At 45.6% G+C, this 26746-nt stretch overlaps 1 protein-coding gene across 1 annotated transcript; it reads right to left on the bottom strand.

The window, feature by feature from the left end:
* Positions 1-163: 163 nt before the first annotated feature.
* On the bottom strand, positions 164-26746 carry ATP1A1 (ATPase Na+/K+ transporting subunit alpha 1). The gene is made up of 23 exons (XM_021549148.3): positions 26455-26746; positions 18976-19080; positions 17702-17761; positions 16495-16698; positions 16028-16141; positions 15398-15532; positions 15128-15245; positions 14402-14670; positions 13225-13423; positions 11729-11838; positions 10201-10335; positions 9491-9683; positions 8840-9015; positions 8171-8307; positions 6735-6885; positions 6038-6206; positions 5291-5445; positions 4827-4950; positions 3902-4047; positions 3645-3775; positions 2984-3085; positions 1817-1908; positions 164-1383 (listed from the first exon to the last, which is right to left on the bottom strand). Exons 1-23 carry the CDS (start codon positions 26464-26466, stop codon positions 1355-1357), a joined length of 3066 nt encoding a protein of 1021 aa, XP_021404823.1. The 5' UTR covers positions 26467-26746; the 3' UTR covers positions 164-1354.

Raw genomic sequence — 26746 nt, 5'->3', positions numbered from 1 at the left:
TCCACAGTAGAGTGTCCAAGACAAAGTGAAAGTTGCCACCCTCAACTTCTCATTGTTTCCCTCCCTAGTGCTTTCTGAGTTTATATTGTTCAGTCCATGAGGTAAGCGACCCAGCTTTAAAACACCACCTTAAAAAAACCAAAAAGTTATGAGAAAAGAGGGATGCCAACATGGAGATTTAATTGCAGAGCCTTTCAGTGCTGTGGTTAGTGATCCTTTGCAGAGATAGACACATAGCTAAGAGGGGCACAGGCCAGTAGTTCAGGAACAGGGCTTGAAGCATCTCCAGCTTGCATAAGGAGAACAGCACTAGGAGCAATGAATAATTAGGACTTCATGGTGACTGCCCACATGCAAAAGGCCAGCTCTCTCACAGAGTTCTCACAAAAGAGAGCCATACAGGCATTAACAGTAAATCAAAGCATACAGAAAAAGGTTAGATACTCAGAGGGAAGCAGCATGACTCACTTCAGCTCAGAGACAGCTCAGACCCCAGACAACAGCAACACCTTCCTCAAAAGTGGAGGATGCAGAATCCATGGATCAGCCCCTGCCCTCATTCCACAGGAGGCACAAGCCAGGATCAGGAGGGGGCAAGTGCCATGCACAGAGGACACCAGGAAACACTATCTGTTGCTTGGCTAAGCAAGCAGGAAAATCAGCGTTGATTTTGAGAACAAGGCTGCTTAGATCCAAGTACCAGTCAGTGGAAGCCTGTTCTCACTCAGAACCCAGCAAAGAGCCCCTTAAGGCAGGCCAGCTCCTCTCCACTCAGTGCTCCATTTGCTCAAAGAAGCCAGGATGCACAGAGGCCAGGAAGCTTCCTGAGCTTTAGGCTGTGAGATGCAAGTGCTGGCAAACAGTAAGGTGCACTGGGGCTTTTACACATGCTGTTGTCTGTGGGTCAAGCAGCTCTGCTTCCCTATTACAAAAACAGGAAGCCAGGGACTAACCCTTGCACTCACCACCACACCCTAAGCCAGGGTAGGGAGGCTGCCCTGAACCAGTTTTTGCCTTGAGAAAAACATCCACCTAAGACCATGTGGGGGCATCCTCTTATAATCCATCTTTATTTGTAAAAATCCACATATAAAATCTTCGGTTTCCTTTTACAAAAACATAAAGGCACATAAAACGACTCAAACTCTCACCCCCTGGACTGATGGTCAGACATTCCCCCCCACCCCAACCTCCCCCTTGCTTTCTCCTCCAGTCCATGTTTCTTCATGTTTCCTTTAGTTTTTCAGCTCACTCCTGCTCAGACAGTTCTGCTCTTGCAAAGATGAAGTATGCACACAGGGGAGATGGTGGAGAGGTGGCATGGGCTGTGCGTGGAATGTTTTACAGGTACTTTTTAGTAGTAGGTCTCTTTTTCCACCCAGCCTGAAGGAAAAGAAGGAAAAAAGCACAGTTAGTCTCAAGGCAAACCAACTATGAGGCTCATAAGAGTTCATTTGCATTTCTTCAAAACTTGCACTGTAGCACCTGAGCTAATAAGTGACCTGCCAAATAAGAAAATCTTGCCAAATTGATGTTCTCCAGCTCTCATGACCTCTTCTAGCTTTCTAGAGCTATCCAAGCATTAATGAGTCTTTTCCACCTACTTCAGTGCATCTGTACTTTTATATAATGCAAGAGAATGTAGCAAGAAGTCCTTAATTTGAACTAACTGCACAATTAATGTTGAGGAAGGGGAAAACACAGCAAAATACAGCCCCAAATAGTGCTTAGGTGTTCCCAAGCTTTCCTGGGGTTTCTGGAGAACTTGGCAGCATGAAGAGGTGGGGAAGGAAACAGACGAGCAGCACATTCTTACCGCCAGGGTTGCGCCTGATAATGAGCTTTCTGACTTCATCATACACGAAGATGAGGAGGGAGTATGGGAAAGCACAGAACCACCAGGTCGGCCTGTGTGGGAGAAAAGACCGTGAAAACACAGGCTGTGGAGATGCTCTTTGCCTGGCACAGCTCTGACTTGATGGCACACTCAAGCACAAGAAGGCTGGCATGACCCAGCTTGCCAGTTCAGTCAAAAATCCTTCAAGCCAAGAATTACTACCAGGTTTTCTGCTGCAATAGATTAATTCACTTTTGGATAACTCCAACACAAGGTGTGTCATGGCACCTTTGCTCATCTCTGTACCAGCACCTCCCCACCTATCAATCAAGCAATATTTCCTCTAAGTACACAACCTTTGTGCCCAGAGCCTTGCTTACTGGAACTGTATTGTTTCCCTCGTGACTTACACATACTAACATCCAGCTGCTGCAGGCACTGGGCAGAGGCCAACTTTCTTGTTAGGAAACGCTCACACTTCAGCACTCAACTCTTGGAATGCAAGATGTACCCGGATTTTTTTTTTTCCCATTAAGATTTCACGACACTTAAACTTTGAACAGTCCTCTGGCTTAATACTAAACCCTGCCATGAAGTGTTGCAATGCTGTTGAGCAACACCTTAAATGCTGGCACCTTCCCAACCATTAGCAATGTTACTGTGCATCAACTGGTCATCTGCATTTATGCAGCAGCTTTTAAAAGACTTTACTACTTGTTCTTTTCCCAAGGGATGTAGGAGAAAAGGACAAGACGTCATCAGCAGTTCTTCAGTACCCAAGAGTCATTTGGCCTATGAATTACAGTGGTGCAACTGGCTTTCTTTGGAGGTGCAGGACCCTACCCATAAAAATACTCCATGAAAATAAGTGCAAGAGGCAGCTGCACTAGAACACACTGGTACTGAAGTTGTATTGTTGATTTTTAGTGAGGCATTGGACAGGAGGCTCCTCATAAACATTCCACACACAGTGAAGAAAACCCTAGTGTGCCACAGGACAGAAAAGAATTGCTGAAACCCTCTAGCCTGAAATCTAAAGACTAGGTTTGATGCTCCACTGCTCACAACTACTTTTATCCACCTCCCTACCCCAAGCACTATTGTTCTGTGGTACAATCTGTTACACAAAAAGCACATGCAGCTTACTTCAGAGGATACATCCTTAGAGCAACATCCATCCCAGGGCAGTAGGACAGGAAGGCAGCCAGAGCAGTCTCCTCAAAGAGACCAAATATTAAGATCTTGTTCCTAGAAGAGACAGGAAAGAAGTCAAGGAAAAGTGCTTTCAGAGATGACCTCCTAAAAACCACCTAGTTGCCACATGGGAATGAATGGAAACAGACATTGCAGTCTAACCCAGAAGATCGTCAGGTGGGGACTACCAGGCCATCCATCCAAGGCAACAGTAGAGTTGCCATGATGGTATTTTAAGTTTCTTCAGAGACAGCTCATGATCAGGTCAACCAGCAACTGCTTTCACCACAAATTCAGGAGGTGGCTGGGGTGTCATAAGACCTCTTAATGTACAAGATCAGGAGATCAAGGCTGTGTGCTGGAGTGCAAGTGTCCTTTGAGTTGGGCTAGCTCCTACAGACAATGCCAACAGAAGCCACCTTTGTCTCAGCCTGAGAACTGCAAGTCTACAAGGAAGAGTGCACCCAGTCTTCTTTCACCTACTACCAAGGCAGTCTAGTCAAGACTTTTGCCAAAACACCCAGACACTGCTGGGATGAAGGACTAGAATGCTATGTGCTGGAGAACACACAGAGTCCAATTTTAAATCTCTTCCATGGACAGGCTGACTTACTTCATCCCCTGCTGGAAGACAGAGTTTCTGCGGGTCTTACAAATGATCAAGTCCGCCCACTGCACGACCACAATGCTGACAAAGAAGGCTGTATGGCAAGTGAACTCCACTATCTTCCTCTGTTCATAGGTCTAGGAAGCAGACAAAGCAGAGAGCATTTATTCAGACATGCTGCCTTTGCTCTCTGGTGCTCACACCAAGTTCAAAAGGCATTAATATTTTGGCTGGCAGCCACTAAGCTGTGCCTCAAAACTTACCCATTGCTGCCCATAGCTGTCTTCCACATCGTTAATCCATCGGTCATCCCACTGAACTCTGATCCCTAGCAAGCCAGAAGGCCAGAACCCATTCTCTGCCATGATTACAAAATAGGTGAAGAAACCTCCAAGGGCCTGGATCATACCTAAACAGGTAAGAAAAGATGATAAAACTGATGAAGCTACTGTGCAGAGTAATTATAACAGAACAACAGTTTGCAGGAAACCCTAACCACCTTAAAAATTACTCTTTTCAGGGCAGGGCTCAATGTCTCAAGCAGCAGCAGTAGAAATAGTTCATACTAACATCAAACTCAGCTGCAACCCTTTTGCTGAACAGCTTCTGCCCCCAACTTTGTACAGAGTTACTTCTGTTCTGCCCTGTGCTGTGATGGCACCATACTCAAAGACACAAGATAAAACTCCCTTTGTATTCTTATTATGCCTTGCCCACCCCCACCCCTTGCAAAATACAGTCAAGAAGGTTCCCAAGGGCTGCTGCAATTAAGCATGAGCTCCCATCCTGTGAACTGGGCACATCTCTGTAGCTGCCTTTAATCAAGGCTCCTAATGCTGTGTGTTCAGGGATACACTGGAGAGAATCCTTTACTTCTAATTAAACTAACAATGGGGTCTATGTTCTTGCTGAACAAGTCTGAACCAGAGGAGGAGAGCTGGTTGTCAGCCAGTTCCTTTACAGCGCTGTGCAATTAAACAAAATTACTGTGAAAGCGATTCAATGGATCGAGCTGCACAAGCCACAGGAGAAGAATCATGGCAAGTTCTTTACTGCCTGAGGTTCTGGTTTATACACCCCAAACCTCAACCCTACCAAAATAAGCAGAGAAGTCACTGACTCAAGACTGTGTATAATCCCTGCTACCACCAAGTTCAAACTGGTGCCAGAGAAAACAGAGCAGCTTACCAATCTGCCCATAGGCCATGCTGATCAGCCGTTCATTCACCAGCTTGTCTGTTTTGGGATTTCTGGGCTGCCTCTTCATGATGTCACTCTCTGCTTGCTCATATGCCAGGGAGATAGCAGGGACCTGAGGGTGGCAGGACCGCTCTTAGACAAGTTTCAACTCTCCACTGCAGAGTCTTCCCTGCCCCATGTATTCAGTGCCAGAAACAGCACTCCCCAAAACTGATACTCCAAAAAGGACCTTAACCCCCTCCCCTTCCCCAGTATGTCCTTAGAGGGATCTGAAAGATCCTCAGACTCAAGAGTCATGAGATGAATGTGAATAAAAAGGAGTATCAGATGGTCTCTTACTTTACATCAGAACACCAGACAAAACTATTTAAGCATTTTCCTTCCACCTGTCCTTTCTTTAGGATACCTAAGAACATCCACATTTTTTCTTGAGACAAAAAAACCACATTCACCATGTCAGTGCCCAAGTCAATGCAGAGGATGGTGACTGTTCCCAGAGGAAGGGGTATGTTTGCAATGATGAAGATCAGGAACGGTGTGATTTCAGGAATGTTACTGGTCAAGGTGTAGGCAATAGACTTCTTCAGGTTATCAAAGATCAGACGACCTGGGGCAAGGAGGAGAGAACAGGGTAAGTCTCACTTGTCAGCAAAAGGCAGCCAAGCAGGTCACAGGCAGCCTCAGTGCTAACACCAAATGGCAAAATGCTAGAGTGCAGCAAATGAAAGGGCTCTCTTGTGTGTAAGAGTGAGACTGCTCCATGCACAGCAACACCTGTGGAGAGTGACACTTCTGGTCACAGCAATCAGGGCTCACTGCATACAGCAGTAGGATACTAAGCCTTGGTTTCTGGACAGCATCAAAAGCCCCTGGAGGGAACCCTCAGTTCTGCTCCTGTTTGAGAGCTACTTCTCCATCAGGGAGGAAAACTCAGTTGGCAAAGATGACTGTAAGGTCACATGTTAGGCAACAGCACAAAGTAGCTTCTGCTAATCAGCTGCTTCCTACTCTTACCCATCCCCAAAGGGTCATGCAGAACACCCAGGGAAAGAAAACTTTGAAGGGAGGAGGAAGAGTGCTGCTCTCCTTGAAAACTCTTGTCATGGAGGCAAGCTCAAAGAGCCCCCAGATGCCTTTATTTCAGAAGGGATGCTGAAGCATGTTACTTTATTGCCACAGCACACAAGTTATAAACTCACCTTCTTCAACCCCAGTCACAATGGAGGCAAAGTTGTCATCCAGCAGAATCATGTCAGCTGCCTGCTTGGAGACATCTGAGCCAGCAATACCCATAGCAACACCAATGTCAGCCTTCTTCAGGGCTGGAGAATCATTCACACCGTCACCTGTGACTGCTACAATGGCACCCTAGTCACAAAGAGAGGAACAGCACAACTGAAATCATCATGTAAGATGTTTCTGACAAAAAAAGCTTTCTCCTACCTTTCAAATGAAGCACAAAAACCTATTACTTTGCTGTAAAGAAACCTTGGTTCCTTCTTACCCTTTCCCTGTTCTGATCAGGCTCATCAAGAGAACCATACTGCTCCCTCCAAAGGAGACACTGGACAACACATGAGCATGTTGGATCCTTCTCTCCCAAGCACATTCAGAGAATTTAGGAATTAAATTTACTAATGAACATCCTAGAATCAGAACAAAACCTCAGTACAAACTGAAGATGTTTTCCTGTCAGACCCTTATATTCATGTGTGGTAGAGCAGCCTGACATCAGCAGCTGAAGGCTGCTGACAGACAGATTTAATCTGGCCCTTTGCATGAGGGCACTAAGGAGACTTAGCCCTAGCACTTCAAGAACAGAACTGCCTGGTAGTTTACATATATAAATGTCTGGGCATTTCTCTCATGTGACATCCTTATTCTCCCTCTCTTTACCTGTCGCTGACAGCCTTCCACAATGATAAGCTTCTGCTGAGGAGATGTCCTGGCAAAGACAATTTCTGTATGGTGAAGCAGGATGTCATCCAACTGCTCACTAGTCATGTCCTTCAAATCTGAGCCATGAACCACACAAGCTTTGGCATCCCTGAAAACAAGATAAGGTATGTTTTACTTCACAGTAAGTTTCTCATGAGCTGTACTTGCCCCATAAAAATAAGGCTCTTCAGTGCTCTGGGAAAAGACCAACTTCTGCTGTGACTAAATACTAATCCAGGCAGCCTCTACACAGAGGTTTGGTAGTCAAAATTTTGAGAGGCAGATGGGGAACACCTAGAAAAAGATGACAAAACAGAACCAAGCAACAGACAAAAAACCTCAAGAGCAAATTCATTCTTTCCATAGCTTTCTAAAAGGCATCAAGGCAAAGACTAGTTGCTTCCACAAATCTTAGCCTCTCTGAAAAAAAAGGAACTCCTGTCTCAGGTAGTTAGATTCCAAGGTTTCAAGAGATGCTGCTGTCTTCTGCAGGCAATCCTTTTTGCAATAGACTGATGACCATGTGACTGGTGACACATGGTTCTTCACAGAGTGTTCACACCATGCAAGTTCCAACTAATTTACACCCTTCAGCCACAAAAGTGTGCAATGTTATATTTAGACTGGTTTGGTACCCTACATGCTGCAGCAAAATACCATCTCTCCAGCCTGGCATACCATCCCTTATAGGTCTAGGAGACTATCCACACAGCTCTTGACATCACCCAGTTTAGACAGGGAAATTCCTTCCCCACCCTTGGAGCCAGCTGCTGACCTGCTCAGTCATACAGCCCAGCCAACCCCAGCCTGCATTACTGGGTTTTGAAGTTACCCTCAGAATCTAGAAAAAGAAAAAACAAAGAAAAAAATCCCAACCAAAAATACCCCAAGCAATTTCATTTCACAGGGTGTCTCTATTCACAGTTCATAAGCTACATGGCTGTCCTCCAGCCCAAACACAGGCTGGGTCAAGCTAAGCAATGCAGACAGCCCAGCCATTCTGCAAACAGCCTGCTTATGCCAAAGCACATTTTCTGAGGATGCCTCAGTCCCAGCTAGTAACCCTTAAGAGGAAGGAGCTCCCTTTTTACATTTATTCCACTTGTAGCTATGCACTAATGTCAACTCCTCTACCTGGCATAAGTCCTGCTCCTTTGCTTTTCTTACAGTCTTACTCTTAAGTACTTCCCACACACAAGACCTGCACATTTAATACAACCTTGTGCATTCTTCCCATAACTCATGAGACACACTGAAGAGCCACAATATGCTGAGCTAAGCAAAATGCCAAGCTTTTCATGTCCAGGGGAAGATGCTGAGGGATTAACCAAGGCAAGGAGAGAGGCAAATGCTGAATTCTTTGAACAGCTCTGGCATTTCCCAGCAGACATTACCTAGGGTTGACCTGGCTGACAGGAATGTTGAGTCGAGCAGCAATATCTTCTACTGTTTCATTGCCCTCAGAGATGATGCCGACACCCTTGGCAATGGCTTTGGCTGTGATTGGGTGGTCTCCAGTAACCATGATAACCTGAAATGCAAACAGACTGCCATGAAAGCCTTGCCTGTACTGCAGAGCAATGCTGCCCAAAAGGCAGTGTCCCTTACACTGAAAATGCCATATGTCTTTTGCCCTAGCGCAGAGTAAGTCTGAGGTACAGGCAGTAACCTGCTACCAGTATGTGAGGGATTGAGGTGGATGGAAGACAAAAAAATTGTTCATGCTGAGCTGAAGAAGCCAGTTCAGTCTCCAGCCTGTGCTTCCCTCTCATTTTAATCAGTACTGTGGCACATGCAGAACTCACCCTGAGCCAAATGATGGGCTTTGGGACACCATGCTCTCAGCACCTGCCAGGGCCCTAGCAGTTTGGAGTTTCACCCCTTTTTCAGTTCATGAGCACACCACCATTTGTACTTAACTTAGAAATTAAGCCTGAAGCAGTACAGTTAAATCCCGACCAATTAACTTCATCCACTCACATTACAGTAATACAAGAGGTCAAGAAAGCCCTTTATTTCCACAGGTATAAAGAGAGGTGATTTTCAACCCAGGAATAAATTACCTTGATCCCAGCACTTCTGCATTTGCCAACAGCATCTGGCACAGCAGCACGAGGTGGGTCAATCATAGACATCAGTCCTACAAAGCAGAGTTTGTCTACAGGGAAGTTCAGGTCGTCTGTATCAAACTGGAAGCCATCAGGGAACTGATCATCGGGCAGAGCCAAATGGCAAAATCCTGTAAAACATCAAACCCACATTTACTCTGTTCCTACACATCAGGAGGCAGAGAGAGTGAACACTTACTGCTTCTGCAAACAGCTGCACAAGAATAACAGGGCAGCTTAGTCAGAGGTTTAGCCAGGGCTGTTGAGACAGGAGTCACGCTCCTATTCTGATAACTCTCAGCTGTGGCTAGGTGCCCAGACACAGCTCTGTTCTTGTGCAGTGGAATAAACCCAACAATACGGTGTGGTCCCATGGAAGGTCCCAAACGCTTTGCTGCATTTTGTAACTTCACTGCCAGGACAGACCAAACGCTGCAGACTGCCTTTTAGATTAAAGGCAGGACTGTCCCTACATGGATTGCTGAAGTGACCTTAATACTATGGTTACACTGCAGGAACAGAGTGACCCTTCACTTAATCTGTGAGGACTGCACAGGAACATGAAGGATAAATATTTTCCAGTGTAATCAGGCTGGTTTTCCTTACCTAGCACTCTCTCCCCAAGGCCTCCCAACTCAAGGTAGGCATTCTGAAAAGCATCTTTCATTTCCTCATCCAGTGGTTGCTCCTTGCCATGAATAAGAATGGTGCTGCAGCGATCCAAGATCCTCTCTGGAGCTCCCTTCATCACCAGCAAGTAACGGGATTCTGATGGATTTGCATTTTTGTGGATAGACAGCTAAGGGTGGAAGAAATGAATCTGTTCTATAAACATGTACTGTGAAGGACACAGTAATCAACATCAGTGTTTTGCAACTATGGCAGCTCAGAGCCATTTGTGATATTCTGCTCTAGTTCTCAATTGCCCACACTTTAAAGAGGTTTACAAACTAAGGAATCTGTGCATTCTTTAGCATTAATGTATAACTGCAGGTGTTGTGATGACCTTTCTGTATTCAAGTGCCACCTGTTAAGGTCACTTCCCAGCAGTTCACTCCTATTCCCAGATTTGAGTTACTCCATGCTCTGTGCATTACTGCTACACAGGTTGACAGCATGTCTGATCCTTTGTTAGCAGCTAACACCTTAGTGTCAGTGCAGCTCCTTCACATGTAATTATGGTCTGATTTACAGAACAGCCTTCAAGCAAGTAACGGCTAGACAAGATTTGGGAGCCAGAACAAGTTTTGAGGCACACTGTGTGCAAATTTACACAAGTACTTCACACAGCAGCTCTCAAGAGGACACCTGCTCACCTGGTACTTGTTGGTAGAGTTAAATGGTATTTCCACCACTTTGGGATACCTTTCTCTCATCTGCTTGACAGAACCACAGCACAATTCAATGCATTTCAGAAGTGCAGACTCTGAGGCATCTCCTGCCACTGCTCTCTGAGGAAAAAAGACAACTATCAAAACATACAACCACAGAAGATTGGATATTTAAAATAGATTTTAAGAGTGAATTCATCACAGCTCAGTCCCAGCTTCTACATAACATTTTATGAAAGCAAAGAAGAAATAATTCTATTATCTAATACCAACAAATACTGCATTTCAGAAAGCCAGGCCTTCCATCTTGAGAGAACAGCAGTCTTCTTGTGACAAAGTCAAGAAGCCCTTTAAAAGGGTTAGAGAAAGGCACATAACCAGGTACCGTCAGACTAAGTGAGGCTGGAGGGTAAACTTTGAGAACTTCTGTAAAGCTGCTTGCCACGAAGAACGCTAATATGAGATGAAGACTGGCTACAGGCACACAGAAACACTTCCATGTGCTTTTCCACTCCAAGATAACACCAGCTTATCAAGCCTCTGGGAGAAATTTGATCTGTCCCTTCCCCATAAAGGCTGGCACTGGTAGAGATGGGGGTTCTCAGCCCAGGAGATCTGTATGTGCTCAATGTCCTGGTGGAGCTTCCTTTGCTGCAATTGAAACCAAGTATTTCTTGCCCTTCTGGTCTCTCTCTGTAATTTTTTTTTTTTTTTTCATTTCTGTACTAATTTTTGGTATCTAAAAACTTCTCAAAACTTCCCTCCCCCAAGCCTTCCTTAAACAGGAAGAACTCTAGCTCTTTAACTTCAGGTCACATTCTGTAGACTTAAGATATAGTCAGAGGAGTGCTGGAGAAAAATAACTTGTTCCATCATCTCTACTACCACTGCATCAGAACACCCTTGGGAGTAAGTTTATTAAGCAACATGACTAATACTTGACAGATTATAAGCATTGTACATTTAATTTCAGCCCTGGCTGGGTCACAGTTCAGAAGAAGGAATGTGAACTGGTGCTATGCCAGCATTTGCACCAGCACTGACCCAGTGAAAGCTTAAGGAGACTTGCCAGTGAGAGCAGACTGGCTAGAGACAGTCTCCCACAACCACTGCTCCCCCTGCTCTGATGCTTATTTCTCCCAGCACCAGGTGTTTGTAGCTTTGAAGCATACAAATGCCAGAGACAGCAATTCCTGGAAAAACTAGATACTGGGAAATGCCTAGGAGAGCTTTCTGGTCTTTTCTAGCCCTGTCTGAAATATCTGGCCTCCCAAACTGAGTGTAGATGGCAGTGGATGGCAGGGATTCTGCTGTGGGGGAAAAAAAAAATGTCTTTTCAATCCCATATCCCCAGCCCACAGCACACTTCCTCTAAGACTGCTAGACTGCAGAAAAGATTAAGAGTGGCAGCTACCTCTACTTTGCAGGTTTGTGTGACCCACAGGATGTAATCTCACTACCGTTATGAGAGGATGGTAGTGAGGAGCAAGACCAACACTTTTTGGGAACTCACCTTGAGAATTGGTACATTTTCCTGGCCAGCCTGAAACACAGCACGGTTACAGAGACCTGCAATTCTGGACAAAGCAGTCCAAGTGGCTGAGCTCTTGTCAAAGGAAGCACCTGAAAGCAGAGGAAGAATGTCAAAAAGCCACCCCTCAAAGTCACATAAGTTCAAAATCTCACAGGTTTAAGAGCAAGAAACCTTTATCTCAGAAACAGGAAACACTCAGAACATTACTGCATCTCTTTCATTCCTTCTCCCTTCCCAGATAATTGATGAGCAGCTGATTATTTTAAGAAAGCAGCAGTGCAAGAGAACACCACTGCTTTCAAGATTCCAGTAATGGCTGTATCCAGCAGCAACAGAGGGACACACTGACAAAGCCAGGGAATTCTGGACAGATAACATTCACTCAGAGAGCTTGAGTAAGGGATGCTGGGATCTACCTCCAGGTTGTCTTACTTTATCCATCAATCCAGGAACTGGATGAAAGAGCTCCCAAAGGAACAATGCTTAAATTAAGATACTCTCTCATTCTGGCTCTTAAGCTGGCTTTAAAGGAGATGAACTGAAGAGACAGTTAACCGATAACCTAAATACTTTCCATGAAGTGAAATCTTCTAGGTTTACTTCCACTGCAGCCAAGCCAACCCTTGACAGGCCTAGGGCTTCCAAAAGATCTATTTATAGCTCATTACTTTGCATTAGCGTTAAATAAAGTGGATTTTTTAAGTGGTGCAGATAGGCACAATGTTTTGGACTGGTTCAGAGCAGGGTGCAGCAGCACCACTGGAAAAAAATTTATGCTAATAATGTGTTGCAAGCACAGCATTTCACAAGGTAGACAACAGCTAGGAAACTCCCGAGTTTGGTTGTATTGAACAGTTCAAGAGAGCTAAGCATTTCTCTCAGTTGTATAGCACACAGATTTCATATTCTTATCAACTAGGAGAAACTTCCTGCTAAAGTCTTACATTAATTGCTGACACTATGCAAACACAGCCTGGATGTTCTGGGAAAACTCCTGTCCAAAGGCAACCATCTAGTTCCACATGGGAACTTGCCATTTATGTCCAGCCTCAAGTAATTATCCGGGCCAACACTTCTGCTGTCATTACTTTCAACAAACTTAAGATTGAGCAATTTCATCAAGACACATTTTAGCAAAGATAATCAGGTACTTTGCAAATATTTCTATGTACAGGACAAACATATGGGGTTGAACATTCAAGAGGCTCCAATTCCAATGGAGTAATTCTGCACAAAAGGCAAGCTAAACAGAATTTAATGATTAAACAGAATCATGGTACAGTGAAAAGCTTTCTATGTGTCATTTAATTTTTTTTTATGTTCATTCTAGACTGTACATTAGAAATCCTTGCATTGTGAACATCACTTGGACTGAAGAGCTACAAACACAGGTTCTTAGAAGTACCAGTGTCTAGGCAGGCTCAGAAAAAGCCATTTTTTAATGAGATGCCTCAAGCACAGAGAGGCTGTCTTACCACTCTGGTTCTCTGTAGTATCAGCCTCATGGATCTGATTGTCAAACCACATGTGGGCAACTGTCATACGGTTCTGTGTCAGAGTGCCTGTTTTGTCAGAACAGATGGTGGATGTAGAACCCAGGGTCTCCACGGCCTCAAGGTTCTTCACCAAGCAGTTTTTACGAGCCATACGCTTGGCTGTTAGTGTCAGACATACCTGGGGACAAGAAAGAAGATGTCAGGTTAGATGCACCTGTGCAGTAATAACATTGCTATCAAACTGAATGTGCACATGGAATGACAACCAGCTTCCATGCCCTGCAGCAATTCCCTAACTCCCTGCTCATCCTGCCAGTGCAAAATAAACAGCAACATTTCAGCCCAGGTGCTAGGTTTAAATGACATTTTCCTCATTACAAAACCTCCAGAAAAGGCTTCAGCCTCCTACTTCTCAGTGTATTAGGAAGGAAGTAACGTGCCTCAGACTAATGATAAGAGTTCTCAAAATAGGTGAAGGCAAGTCACATATGAGAAGGCCCAAATTAGCTCTGGTGATAAGGCTTGCAAGTTGCTGGGGTAGGAAGTGAGCAACTCCAGCTCACTTTCTTGCTAGAAGCTCTTATCTGGTTCCAGTTCCCAACTGTTCATTCCTTGGCTTGGTTGCTACTCTGCTTCCTAAGGCAGCACAGAAGCATTTTCTCCTGTCTACCACCACTCTCTGTACACCCAAGAACACCTACATGCTCTCACCACCTCTTCAGGAAACCAAACGTACAAAAACCTCTGACAGATCCTAGACCAAAAGCTGATGCTAGAGTGAAGCTTGCTGGATGCTTTGCCAGTCCTTACATGTTGGAAGGGCTGGTGTGCATGTGGGTGTAGAAACCCTGATGGTTGCAGCAGGAAAATCCCTTATTGCCACAGAAAAAGGCAGGATTTGGAACTCCTAGTCTTGCTCACCTCAGCTGTATGATGCCAAGCCTCTGTGCAGGCCTAACTTAGGGACCCATCTTTATGAGCTAAATTGCTGCAGAACTTGATGTTGATTCAGGCAATTAGTTAAAACACACTGAAAGCCCAACCCTACACATTCACCTTCCATTACTTTAATGTTCACCTCTCTGAATGCATGCTGAGATAAAGCACTCCACCTCCTTAAGCACCAAATTCAATCTTTTTTCCCAACTCCACTCACCGTAACCGTTGCAAGCAGCCCTTCAGGGACATTGGCAACAATGATCCCAATGAGGAAGATAACAGCCTCCAGCCATGTGTACTCAAGGATGAGAGACAGGATGAAGAAGGAGACACCCAGGAACACAGCCACTCCAGTGATGAGGTGGATAAAGTGCTCGATCTCCATGGCAATTGGAGTTTTTCCCCCTTCCAGTCCAGAAGCCAAACTGGCAATACGGCCCATCACAGTGCGATCCCCAGTGCTAATGACAATGCCACGGGCAGTGCCTGGAAGAGAGATGGCTTTAAGAAAACAAAAACAACCACGGCTTCATATCCTGTAGGTGTGGAAGAGATGTCCTGGGTGGGCTTCTGCACAAAAACCCCATTTTCAGAGCTGCAACAGAAGTCCTGCCAGAGATGTCTGACGTTCCCGCTTTCTGCAGCAGCTATAGGACTACATACAGCTCTACCTCATGGTTCACGTTATGCTATCTGCACTTCAACACTTTTTACTTGTAATAAAACAGACAGGCTAGAAGACACACCACGTAGCTTCTCCTCTGAAAGAAGTAAGATCAAAAAACCCAGTAGTGCTGTGGGGCCTTTACCCATTCTACAGTAGTGCAGTTGGAATGGGCAAGGACTTTGATGAGAACTTCCACCCTGCTTTTGCATTCCCACTGCTTATCTGTAGAGCTCAGTATCATTGCTCATACTTCAGGGAAGTAGGAGACACACATACCTTCCACACAGTTGGTGGAAAAGAAGGCAATGTTCCTGGTCTCCAGTGGGTTCTCATGGGAGAAGTCTGGAGACCTGGTTTGAGGCTCTGATTCACCAGTAAGTGAGGAGTTATCCACCTACATAAAATAGAGTACTTTGTCATATATGAGCAGATGCCTACTAGGTACCTTCCCCATCCTTCCCCTCTACTCCAGCCCCCATTCACAGCATAGAGACTAATTCATCCTCCTTCAGAATGAAGTTTCCCAACAGCCTGTCACTACTGTACCTTGCAGCCATGTGCAGATATGATCCGAAGGTCAGCTGGAATTCTGTCTCCTCCTTTTACCTCCACTAGATCTCCAACTACAACACCTTCAGCATTTATGCTCATCTTCTCACCGTTTCTGACTACAAGTGCTTGCTGAAAGACAGTGAAGAAACAATCTGTGCCAAAAGCAACTCTTAAGGCTCTGAAGATCTGAGAATCTTGAAATAGCTATGCTGTGCGCTTCTGCAAGGTTTCTACTAAGACATGTTTATATCTAATATATGTTATTTAAGAAAAATAAGGTTTTTTCCTTGATATTAAAGCTTCTTGTTACTAATGTGACAGTGTGATAGTTATGATCCAGGGAATGCAAATTTTAGTGCTAATCATACCAGTTACTGAACTCCCTAAACTATGGAGAAAGTGTCCTATGATTGTTAACAAGCTGGTGGAACCCACAGGTTTTCAGGAACTACCTTGGCCTATTAGCATAACTACTTGGAGCAGTCTCACAGATCCCTCAAAATTAAGAGCTAGTAACCCACATTAGCAGCCAGGCCCTTGAAATTGGAGATGGTGTTTAAAACAATTAATACCTTTGAACAAGCTATGGCTTGACAGACATCAAGGAAATTATTTATTCCATACCTGAGGCACCAAGTTCTTGAAGGACTCCATGATCTTGGAACTTTTTGCTTCTTGGTAATAAGAGAAACAGCCAGTAATGATAACCACAGCTGCCAACACAATACCCAGGTACAGCTACAAAAGCAGAGAAAGTGAGTCAGAGCACAATCTGCCTGAAAGGTTTCCAGTTTGTCCAAATTAATTGCCTGGCATTTAAGTGCCCCATCGCAAGCATGAAGGTACTTGCAGTCTCTGTTCAGTTTTAACACAAAGGATGTCCACAAGCTAGTGTTGTTAACACAACATAAAGGAAGTTGCCTGTTCATTTAATTATGTGGAAGCACTCCAAAACACATTAAGCTTGCACACTGAATTTCCCGTGCTTATGGGAAAAGCTTCTGGACTGAATGTTTAAAGGAAATTAATCTGTCTTGAGCCCAAAAGGCTGCTCAGCCTGCCTTTGAGGTAAACCAGACATTTTTACTTACATTATCTTTGTTGGGCTCCTCCTCCATCAAGCTCTGTATGCCATAAGCCAGGAAACACAGAATAGCACCAATCCACAGTAGGAGTGAGAATCCTCCGAAGAGCTGCCGACAGAACTTCACCCACTCAGGAGTGGTGGGCGGGGGGGTGAGGGCATTTGGGCCATCACGAGCCAGGATCTCAGCTGCACGTGCAGTAGTCAAACCCTACAAGACAGGTTCCTTTTTAGGCATTGTGGCAAGACCAACTGCAGAAGGTAGGTCTGAATTTGCTTGAGTTCTACTGCAGCAACAAGGAGCTGCTAACAGAAAAGGGAGATGTCGAAAGCTGCCAGGGTTCCACAACACAAGTGCAGGATGTGAGAGCTGAATGCCAAAACAGGAGCTACAGGATGCTGAATGCTACTTGAGGAGCCTGCAGGCCATGGGCTTATGAACACAGAAGAAGGGCAGGGCAAGAAGGTTACAGACAGAGACTCTGAGCTCTGAGAAACAGCATAGTGCCATTCACTGTCATCAAATTGTGGAACAAGTGAAAGCTGGAGGCCATAAAATGATGACATGTTGGAACAGCCTTCCAGGAAGTTCAGCTTTCAGAAGCCAAGATCTTGGACACAAAAATGCAAAGCTCTGTACTGTTTTAAAGAGCAGACTTTATGTGATATGCAATTATGCAAGAAATGCATTAAGCAAAGCAAACAACAGCAAAAGTGTAAAACCACTGCAGTGCTTCTGCACTGGACTCTAAGGTAGCCTAGGACATTTGCACACCTCTTACTGCAAAGGCAGAATTTTAGCTGGTATTAGCCATCATTAAGTCTCTGGGTATGTCCTAGCTCTCTAGACTACATCTGCAACATTAACAAACATTTGTCTTCATTGCATGCTCCTCTGGAAAAAAATAACACCAAGAATCAACTTGACCTTGAACGACTCAGAGGCAGATAACAGTGACCTTGTTAGAAGAAGTCACTAAAGCATTGCAGTCAAGTTGTACAATGGGAGGATAAAGAAAAGTATTTGTGAATTCAACAGTTCTCCCAAAGCCTGAGAAACTTAACTGAAGGAGGGGAGATTAAACACAAAAATAATAAAAAAAAAAACCATACCAAAATCAGACCACCCAGATCTCCCTTTGTGAAATGCTCTGAGCTGTGGCTGTTTCTTTTCAGATCAGGGCAAAGAGGGAAGGAATACAATGTTTACCTACCCGACTCAAGTCTGTTCCATATTTACGATGAAGTTCATCAAGGCTCAGCTTGTGGTCATCCTGAAAGACAAGAAATAGCTGGATGAGAAAAGAATCTAAGAAAAGAGCTCAGCAATTCCACCTCCCACCCCAGGTTCCCTATCTATAACAGCTGGTGTGATACCAGGACTCCAGTTCATCCTCTCTGTGAAGAGAAATCTCAAACTCATTCTGGAATTCAGCACAGTCTTATCCTTGGAATTCTTGTGACTATTTGGGTATTTGAAAGCTTTTTTGAAAAAGTCTGACTTTCATTGCAATCCTTACACCTCAGCAGATTCTGTGAAACCTCAGTGGGTGGGTTTTTTTGGGAGGCTGAGAGAGGAATGGGAAGAAAAGGAGTTGGGAAGGTAGGAACGTACAGAAGATTAGACCTGTAATTTCACACATTTTTAAGTAGTGTTGCTATATCAAGCACTACTTTGGGGGAAGTGTTTCTTTCCCCAGAGAGGCTTCTTTTCACAGCCTGGCTATTTTTCAATTGGATTGAGTTGGTTCAGAGCAGTGCCTCACTTAAAAAGTTGTACTGGAGGAGCAGATGCTTTAAGTACACATCTCTACTGAACACAGAATGTAATCTTTGAGCAATATTTAGAATCCCCTCTTCCTAACAGAGGGGTCAAAAATGTTAAAGCTCAGTCTCAAACCCATAGAACAGAAACAAAATCTGCACCACCTTTAAGGACAGCAGATCTAAACCAGATGATGTTCACAGACAGATATAGCATCATCCAGCTTTCACAGATGAAGATGGGAGACACTCCCCACAGCCTCAAACACGATTAGAAAGAATAACACTGAGGTCAGTCTGAGCAGAGGCCAGCAGTAAATGGAGCTGTACAGCCTCAACTCCTCAGCTGGAATGAAAACAGCAGTCCCACTCACATGACAGCACAATAAAGCCTGTAATGCTGCTACGCAGAGAGTGCTCGCCTGGCTGAGGAAATACATCCACACTGTGCTATGGGTACTGCAGGCAAGCACAGACTTAGGTTCTGTGTCAAGTGCCTTTTGAGAAGTGATGTTGCCAGGGTCTATTGTGTGCTCTTCTTGATACTGAAACACTTAGAGCACATCTGACTTGGGGACAGAGGGGAGGAGAAGGGAGATCAGCGCTTTCAGTCACACCACACCGTCAGCACACCAGCTCATTTCTCTTATAGTCAGATTAGGCACAAGGCTTTGGCCATAGCAAACATCCTTAAAGCTGCCCTTTCTGTGCCCTACACTCTTACCATCACAACTTCTTTTTTAAGTTCATCCATGTCCCTCTCCTTCTTCCCCTTCTTCTTTCCGCCATGCTCTGATGTAGCAGTGGGCTCATACTTGTCTCTTCCAGCCTGCAAGGGAAGACACAGTATTATTAGAAACATCTTACAGTCAAATTCCACAGCACTAGACATGAACTATACACACAAGACTGCCAGGCAGACAAAATTATTACAGTTTATTAAAGCTTTAGTAAAGCCTTTGACACAATTTCCTACAGCATTCTCTTGGAGAAACAGGCTGCTTGGACAGGTGCACTGGGTAAAAAAACAGCTAGAGGGTTGGACCAAGAAAGTGGTGGTGAACAGAGTTACATTCAGCTGGCATCTGGCCGCCACCAGTGGGGCTCTTCAGGCCTCAGTATTGAGGCCAGTCCTGTTTAACATCTTTATCAGTGATCTGGACAAGCAGATCGAGTGCACTCAGTCAGTTTGTAGATAATACTAAGCTGGGCAGGAGGGTTGATCTGCTGGAGGGCAGGAAGGCTCTGCAGAGGGATCTGGACAGGCTGGATTGATGGGCCAAGACCAATAATACAAGGTTTAATAAGGCAAAGTGCTGAGTCCTGTCCTTGGGTCACAAAAGCCCCAGCGGTGCTTCAGGCTGGGGGAAGAGTGGCTGGAAAGCTGCCCAGTAGAAAAGGACCTGGGGGTGCTGGTCAACAGTGGCTCCACACGAGCCAACATGTGCCCAAGGCCAGTGGCATCCTGGCCTGTGTCAGCAACACTGTGGCCAGCAGGACCACGGCAGAGATTGTCCCCCTGTGCTTGGCACTGGTGAGGCTGCACCGTGAGTGCTGTGCCCAGGTCTGGGCCCTGACTGCAAGAAGGACACTGAGGTGCTGCAGAGTGCCCAGAGAAGGGCAACAGAGCTGGTGAAGGGTCTGGAGCACAAGTCTGATGAAAAGCACATGGGATTGCTGAACCTGAAGGAGACTCAGGGGAGACTTAATTGCTCTCTGCAACTCCCTGCAAGGAGGCTGTAACCAGGTGGGTGCTGGTTTATTCTCCCAAGAAGCCAGAGGAAATTACCTCCAGTTGTGCCAGGAGAGGTTTTTGGCTATTAGGAAAAATTTCTTCATGGAAAGGGCAGCCAAGCCCTGGAATATCATGCCCAGGAAACTGGTTGAGTCAACATCCCCAGCAGTATTTAAAAGATGCATAGATGTGGCACTTGGAGAGATGGTTTAGTGGTGGACTTGGCAATGCTGGGTTAGCGGTTGGACTCAACTAATGGTCTTTTCCAACCTACACGATTCTAAGAAAGTTATGCCACTACAATAAATAACAAAAATAAGCTAGTGAATAGAGAAGTCTGCTCAATATCATATCAAACACACAGATGAGACCCAGACATTGTGCAAGCCTAGCAAGGAGGAAAGCAAGCTACACACTATTCAGGCAGTCTTGATGCATGAGCCCCAGCTCAAGCTGAAAAAGTGATGAAGAGCAGAAGAAACCAATTCCTGAGAGCAAACGTATGTTTCCTTCAAGACATTAACTCCTCCTTTCCCCTCCCAGCCTTCCACCTCCTCTGGTGAGGAGGAGCAGCCTATCAACTGAAGATAAGTAAGAGGTGGTACCTCTGTCTGGTCTATTCTGGGGGCTAAGTTCCAACACTTTCATTCTCAGTTTGGCAAACTAGCTGGCCAGTTTACACAACAGAAATCTGCTTTCAATTTATGGCAGTTTGAGCAGCAGGAATGGTATACAAAGCAGCAGTACACTTTTGCAGATTCAATCTGTGCTTAGTCCTGCTTACACTTCACAGAGCAGCTGATTTGCTTAAAGCCTCTTTATTCAGTATGATTTTTATTCACTTTTATTACAGTTAATTCTACATGAAATTGTGCAAAGATTTAGATCTAATCATAATGGGTAAACAAGCATCTAAGGACAAACAAATGATGATTTAGTGCACATAAACATCACTTAAGACAATCTTCTGTTCCCTTCTTTGTGGGACCAATTACACCTCCACACTCTGCCAAGTTTTATATTGTGAGATTTTCACCTAATAAGAACCCCGAGAAGAACTTTAAGATGAAACAGCACTTAGTGACACCAGAGTCAAATCTTTAACAAGATTAAGAAAAGGTTTCAAAGGCATTGCCTTGCTTGTTCTTTGCATGAACGCCTCAAACCACGAACTGGACTCCAGAAAGCTGGATTCCTGAGAGTGACCTGGACACAGGAACTATTGTTTGGATCCAAGACCTGTCCTGATGAGCAGCTAACACAGGAAATTATTATCTATTTTGAGAGAAGTATAAACCAAAACCAAAAGTGAAACTGCATGAAAAAGAAGGAAAATCATTACTTTCCTCAAAGAACCCATCAGTCAATCACATTTAGACAAGGATTTTTACTGTGCTGAGAAAGCTCTGTGTGCAACACTCTGCAGCCATAGTCACACATTTCACATTGGACAGAAAGTCTCCCCTTGCCCTGCTCAGTAAAGGCAAGCTTTACACGCCACTATGGAGCTGTGCAATGGAAAAAGTTTTTATTAAGTACAGAACAAAGCTATTTGCCTCCACTGATCCAGGAAAAGGACACAGAACTCCAGACTGTCAGCATTCCTGACATTCTCTACCCTGCACCTAAACTCCCATTTCCCTTCTTAAAAAACTGGAAGCCACAGTACTTAAACCAGCAAGGTCCTTGCATTCCAACATCACAGGAATTTGCCACAGGGCAATTCACAAAAAGCCATCTTTCAGTCTCTGAAAGAAACAACTTCGACTTCTGCTGGAACTATGGCAGACAAGTCCAAACACTGCCCTGCACAAAACACACGCCTCTTGATTACTGCTTGAGATGAGAAATGATTCCTACCGAAGGTGAAGGATCTAGTGCCATGTTTGACTACCACTCCATCACCTTCAGCTTCACCCCTTCTCCCCAAGAGAAGCTTGGCAAGCTCTTGCAGGTGATCTAAAAACCTCCTGGGTTCTTTGAAACTTCTGCGAGAAATTCAGTTACTCAGCTCATTGGGGGCAGTGAATAATCCAGGAATAGAGAGATGCTTAGGCTTTTTCATCTTCAGCTGAATCAATCTACAAGTGGCCAGACATGAAGAGGCTCACTGCCCTTGTTCAAGCATGATTTGCTTAAAAAAAAAAAAACAAACAAACGAAAACAAAAAAAAACCCAGTGATCAGCTTCAGTCAGAACAGAGTGGATAGAGTTACTCGTTGCTCAAAGCACCCAAGTATTTGGGTTTTAATGGAGTCTATCTTATTAGAGTCTACCTTATGGAGGAGCTCAGCAATTCTGCAGTTTGAAAAAAAAAAAAAAGCAACAATACTTTCAATACATTTCCTTCTGTTGCTTTAGTACTACATTCCACCCTTACTGAAAAGTAAGTAGGTAAGTCAGGAGAATCACCATCAGCTCTTGTTAAAGGATCATTTCATGCAGAATTCAAACTTCCTGCTCCATCATTCAAATCTGAACTTGACACACACACAGAGTCCAAGTCCTGCCCCTGTTCTGTGCCTCCAGGGCCATTGCCTCCCTTCCTGCAAGATGAGCCCAATCTGTTCAACAAAGGCTTGTGCTGGCTGGGCTGCCAGGGGAAGAGGTTTTCATCCCACCTCGGTGCTGTAGGATTTATTTCCCTGCTCTCCCCTTCTTTTCCTGTTATACAAAAAGAAGGCCTGTGGTACTCCACAGCCACATCTTATCACGATTTAATCACATGGCCTGAACACAAAGGAAGGTCTGTCTCATCAGAAATGTCACCCCTATTCCTTGACTTAGCCCAAGAACTGACTCATCAAAACTGCCTTGGAAAAAAAACAATGCAGCTTCTTTTTTTTCCATGCAAGATTTATTTTTTTTCCACTGGCTTAAGCACAACATTTGTACACACCAGCGTAAGAAGTTTTATACATCCCCCAGAAAATCCTATTGTCTTTCAAATACAGCTGATGATTTTCCGCTCTGGACTAATTGAGCCATTCATGGCTGATGTTCTCAATACAAGCCATGATTGACCAGGAAACAGGAGGGGTACAAATCAGCAGACAAGCTCAGAAGTACCCTGTTCTAAGAACACCTAATCCAACAAGAAATGTCAAATAAGAGCCAAAACAAATTATGCAGTCTCTGGAGGACTGGTCTGTTTTACTGCTTATGTCATTATAATCAATTGTGCAGAGAAAACAGAAAAGTTACTGTCCTGCTGCCTTATGAGACAGTAAATATATTAACCAGATGAGTCATAAAACTAACTCCACCTATTGGACTGGAAACTCTGTTCCATGACCCTATGTAATCCTAGCAAGAGATGGCTTTGGATCCTTTTTACTCCTTCCCAAGAACTAGGTTCAATCTCTTATCTTGGATGAAAAATTTAACCTGCATCAATTGATCAGACTCTCAGCATCTAGATGCATCTAGTATAAGGCAGTTTTTTACTCAAAAGCTAGTAATTGCTATTGTAGTTTAATTGCTAATTGTAGTAATTGCAGTAATCTGCTGCTTCCCAAATTATGAAAGGACAAGCTCTTCTGACATGAGAAGAGATGTAAACCTAATAAGGTTTTTAATCATCAGGATAAAACAATGACCACCCACACACCTTAAGCTCTGTCTGGGTATTAGGACCAATATCCCTACTGCTCTGGAGCTGTCTGAAGACCCAAGAGCAGACACTTCCAAATGTCATCATTGCTCAGCTGAGCAGCCCATCCTGGGTTTTTTGGTGCTGTGCCAACTACAAAGAGTCACCTTCCTCACTTCTGTGCCTGTAATAGTCACCATAACTCCAGACATCCCTAGTAGTTGACAAACACATCAAGTTGAGTGGACTGGACCCAGTTTTCCCCTAGACTAGCTGGTGAAGGCTATCCCTTGGAAAGGCCTCGGTGAAGGATGAGCTGTAGTTTTCAGCAGGTCAAAACTGGAGTGGGTTGTACAGCTCACCTTACTTGCCAGAGACCCCTGTCCCTGCTCTCCTATTTTTCCAGAAGCACGTGCTGACTAGGCCCAGGGTTTTCTCTGGCAAAAAGCCTCTAGCCATAGTAATAAAAAGTGAACTGTCATAAAATAAGTCATAGCAATAAAGGAACGAAGAAGATGGGGGAAGGGGAAGGTAATATATTAAGATTCTTTAAATTGCACCAGATAAGGACTGCTTTGATTTGCATTATTTCCCCTCAGTTGGTTCCATTATGCAATAAATCTTCCTACTTTCTGACAGGGGGGAAAAATCCCTTAACTGGGGTTCAAGGAAATACAAGCTAGCTAAGGTGTTTCTGCTCAACACAGGGGTACTGGATCACAGCAGACAGCTTCAAAAAGTCTTCACATACACTTTTCTTTATTTAGAAAATACAATCTGAATTAAGGACATCTCCTCCTCATGGCCTTTAAGGCAGAGCTGACCTCCAGAAGTGACCCAAAGCACACACCACCGACTCTGTGCTATGCCTGTGTGGCAAGGGAGATGGAGTGAAACATGCTGCTGTGTACCGACAGCTTCCAGTCAGCTCTGAACAGGAATGAAATCCTGAGTGCTTTCCTCCGCTACACACTACACACTCCCCCACTGGATAATCTGCTTTTTGGGCTGCATAGCAGCAGCTGGCCCTCCCCTTGCCCCATTACCATTTAAAGTAAAACAGACTTAGCTTATCCTCACAGCCACAGAGAGAAGAAACTTGTTTTCTCACACTTAGGCTCTTTTTTTCTCTTCCATCCCATGCACCCATGGGAAAGAAGTTTCCTTTTTGGGCACCCTAACTCAGGGCAGGCACATGCTGTTCAGTGTTGCATCCACACTCTGTCTTTTTCACTGCCTCACTGTCTCACATGCCCATTTTTCAGGGGGTCCCCAAATCATATGCACACATTCTCAGCACTGACAAGCAAATCTTGTGACTTGCTACCAGAAAGCATGAGGCAGCAGTATTATCCCTCCTGAATTATTCCTTGTGGCAGCGCTTCAGTTTCAGGCTAATTGCTTTATTATCCATGCAGCCTCCAAAATCTGAAGTGGAGCAAGACAGCTTTCTACATTGGAAAGCATCTGTACCTCCTATTAGTCCCACCAAGGCAGGTGAAGCTCCTGAAGCCTTTTGTGCTGCAGTCCTACACACACACACACAACTCAAAGGCTGCTCTGATGATTTAAACAAGATTCAGAACACTGCCAGATCTCTCCTCAGTGTTTTATCTCCTAGATGAAATTTACTGTCCATACCGCCTGTTGCCTACTGGACCTAAGTACAACAGGCTGGGCTGCCAAGCAACAGAAGAACTTCCGTAGGAAAAGAAACCGCATACCCAGAACAAATGCTGAAAGCCCACCCCACACACCCCTCAACCCCGTTTTCCGAGCAACTGTCCATTCAGCCATGTTCTTGCAGCTCTCCCTACTACTCCTGCAGCTATGTCAACATTGCTGCTGCTGTAGGGCACCGATGAGGACAATACAAAGTCAAGCCAATGTTTGAACAGCGCCTGGGAAGCACTGAACACCTGTTGGCAGGGAACATGCTACCACCGCTGCCATGGCCCTGCACGGTCACCCTTCTCCTCAGGAAGCAAAGCTGGGAATTTTACAGGAATGCGTCTAAACCAAACATAAATTTACACACCTCCAACTACACAAGATAGACACGGAAGCATTCGAAGGGAAAAAACAAACATCCAAGCAACAAGCCCCAGAAACTGGTCTCTAGTTTTTTGACATAAAATGAAATCAGAGCAAGCCAAGAGGTGTTTCTGCTCCACGGGTGCTTGAGCACAACATCCCCCAACTGCCCTCACATACACTTTAGTTAAAAGACACCATCCGAATGAAGGACTTCTCCCTATAGCCCTGTAATGGGCTATAAGGTACAAACAATGCTGATCCAGGTCAGAAACCGCTGCACAGCCTCCTGCAAGAAGTTATCTCCCCAGCGAACAGGAGACCTCAGGCGTGTCCACCTCCCATCACACCCTCACTGCTACCAGCAGGCAAATTTAGCCCCAACAGCGCTGCCGGCTTCCCTTCTCCCGGCCCCCCGTGTCTCAAGGAAAGTCTAAAGTACTCTCAGGAGCCCGGGGAGCAGCCGCGCTCCCTCCCCAGCTCCGCAAGGCCACCAGATAACCCAGCCCCGGGCGGACAGGAGGCTCCTCGTCGCGGAGACACGGCCTCAAGGAGGAGCCGGGGGCTTTGGGACGCCGGCTCCTCGCCCCGGGCTCCGCCACGCCCTCGGCCCGGCTCTTCCTTCCCGCGGGCGGCAGCGGCCGCCTCGCCGCGCACGTTGCAGGGCGGCTCGGCACGGCGCCGCTCGCCAACGGCCACGGCCGCCCCCGCACCGGCCCGACCCGGCCCGGCCGCCCCGGCTCGCACACAAAGCGCAGCCTCGTCGAAGGGAAAGGGGCATCGGCCACCGTCCGGCTCCGTGGATTTCCCGCTTCCCGCCCCGGCCCGGCCTCGCCGCTCACCCCCTTGCCCATGGTGCCGGGCGACTGCGTGCGGGTCGAGCGACGGGGGGCGAGGAGCGGGGCTCAGCGGCGCCACGTGTCCCGGCCGCCGCAGGTGCGGAACAATAGGAGCACCCCGGCCGGCGCTCTCCTTCCTCTTCTTCCTCCTCCTCCTGGGCTCTTCGCCTCGCCCCCCTCTGCCCCCGCCCGGGTCGTTCCTCTCCGCTGCCGCGACCGCGCGGAGCTCCGGCGGCCGCCGGGTTCCCGCCGCATAAAGAGCCTCGCTCCGCCGCCCCGCCCAGCCCGTTGTGGC

Source organism: Lonchura striata, chromosome 2 (assembly GCF_046129695.1).
Source record: "Lonchura striata isolate bLonStr1 chromosome 2, bLonStr1.mat, whole genome shotgun sequence".
In the NCBI taxonomy this organism is placed as follows: Eukaryota; Metazoa; Chordata; class Aves; order Passeriformes; family Estrildidae; genus Lonchura; species Lonchura striata.
The sequence above is the reverse complement of the archived record's forward strand: the minus strand, read 5'-3'. Positions and strand labels throughout refer to the sequence as shown.

What these genes read in the sequence shown, in the direction of transcription:
- ATP1A1 (XM_021549148.3), bottom strand. An exon ending in CCTTGGGGAGAGAGTGCTAG is followed by an intron (nt 9,016 to 9,490) that starts GTAAGGAAAACC and finishes GATGTTTTACAG; the next exon opens with GATTTTGCCATTTGGCTCTG. An exon ending in GCAGAAGTGCTGGGATCAAG is followed by an intron (nt 8,308 to 8,839) that starts GTAATTTATTCC and finishes TTTGCATTTCAG; the next exon opens with GTTATCATGGTTACTGGAGA.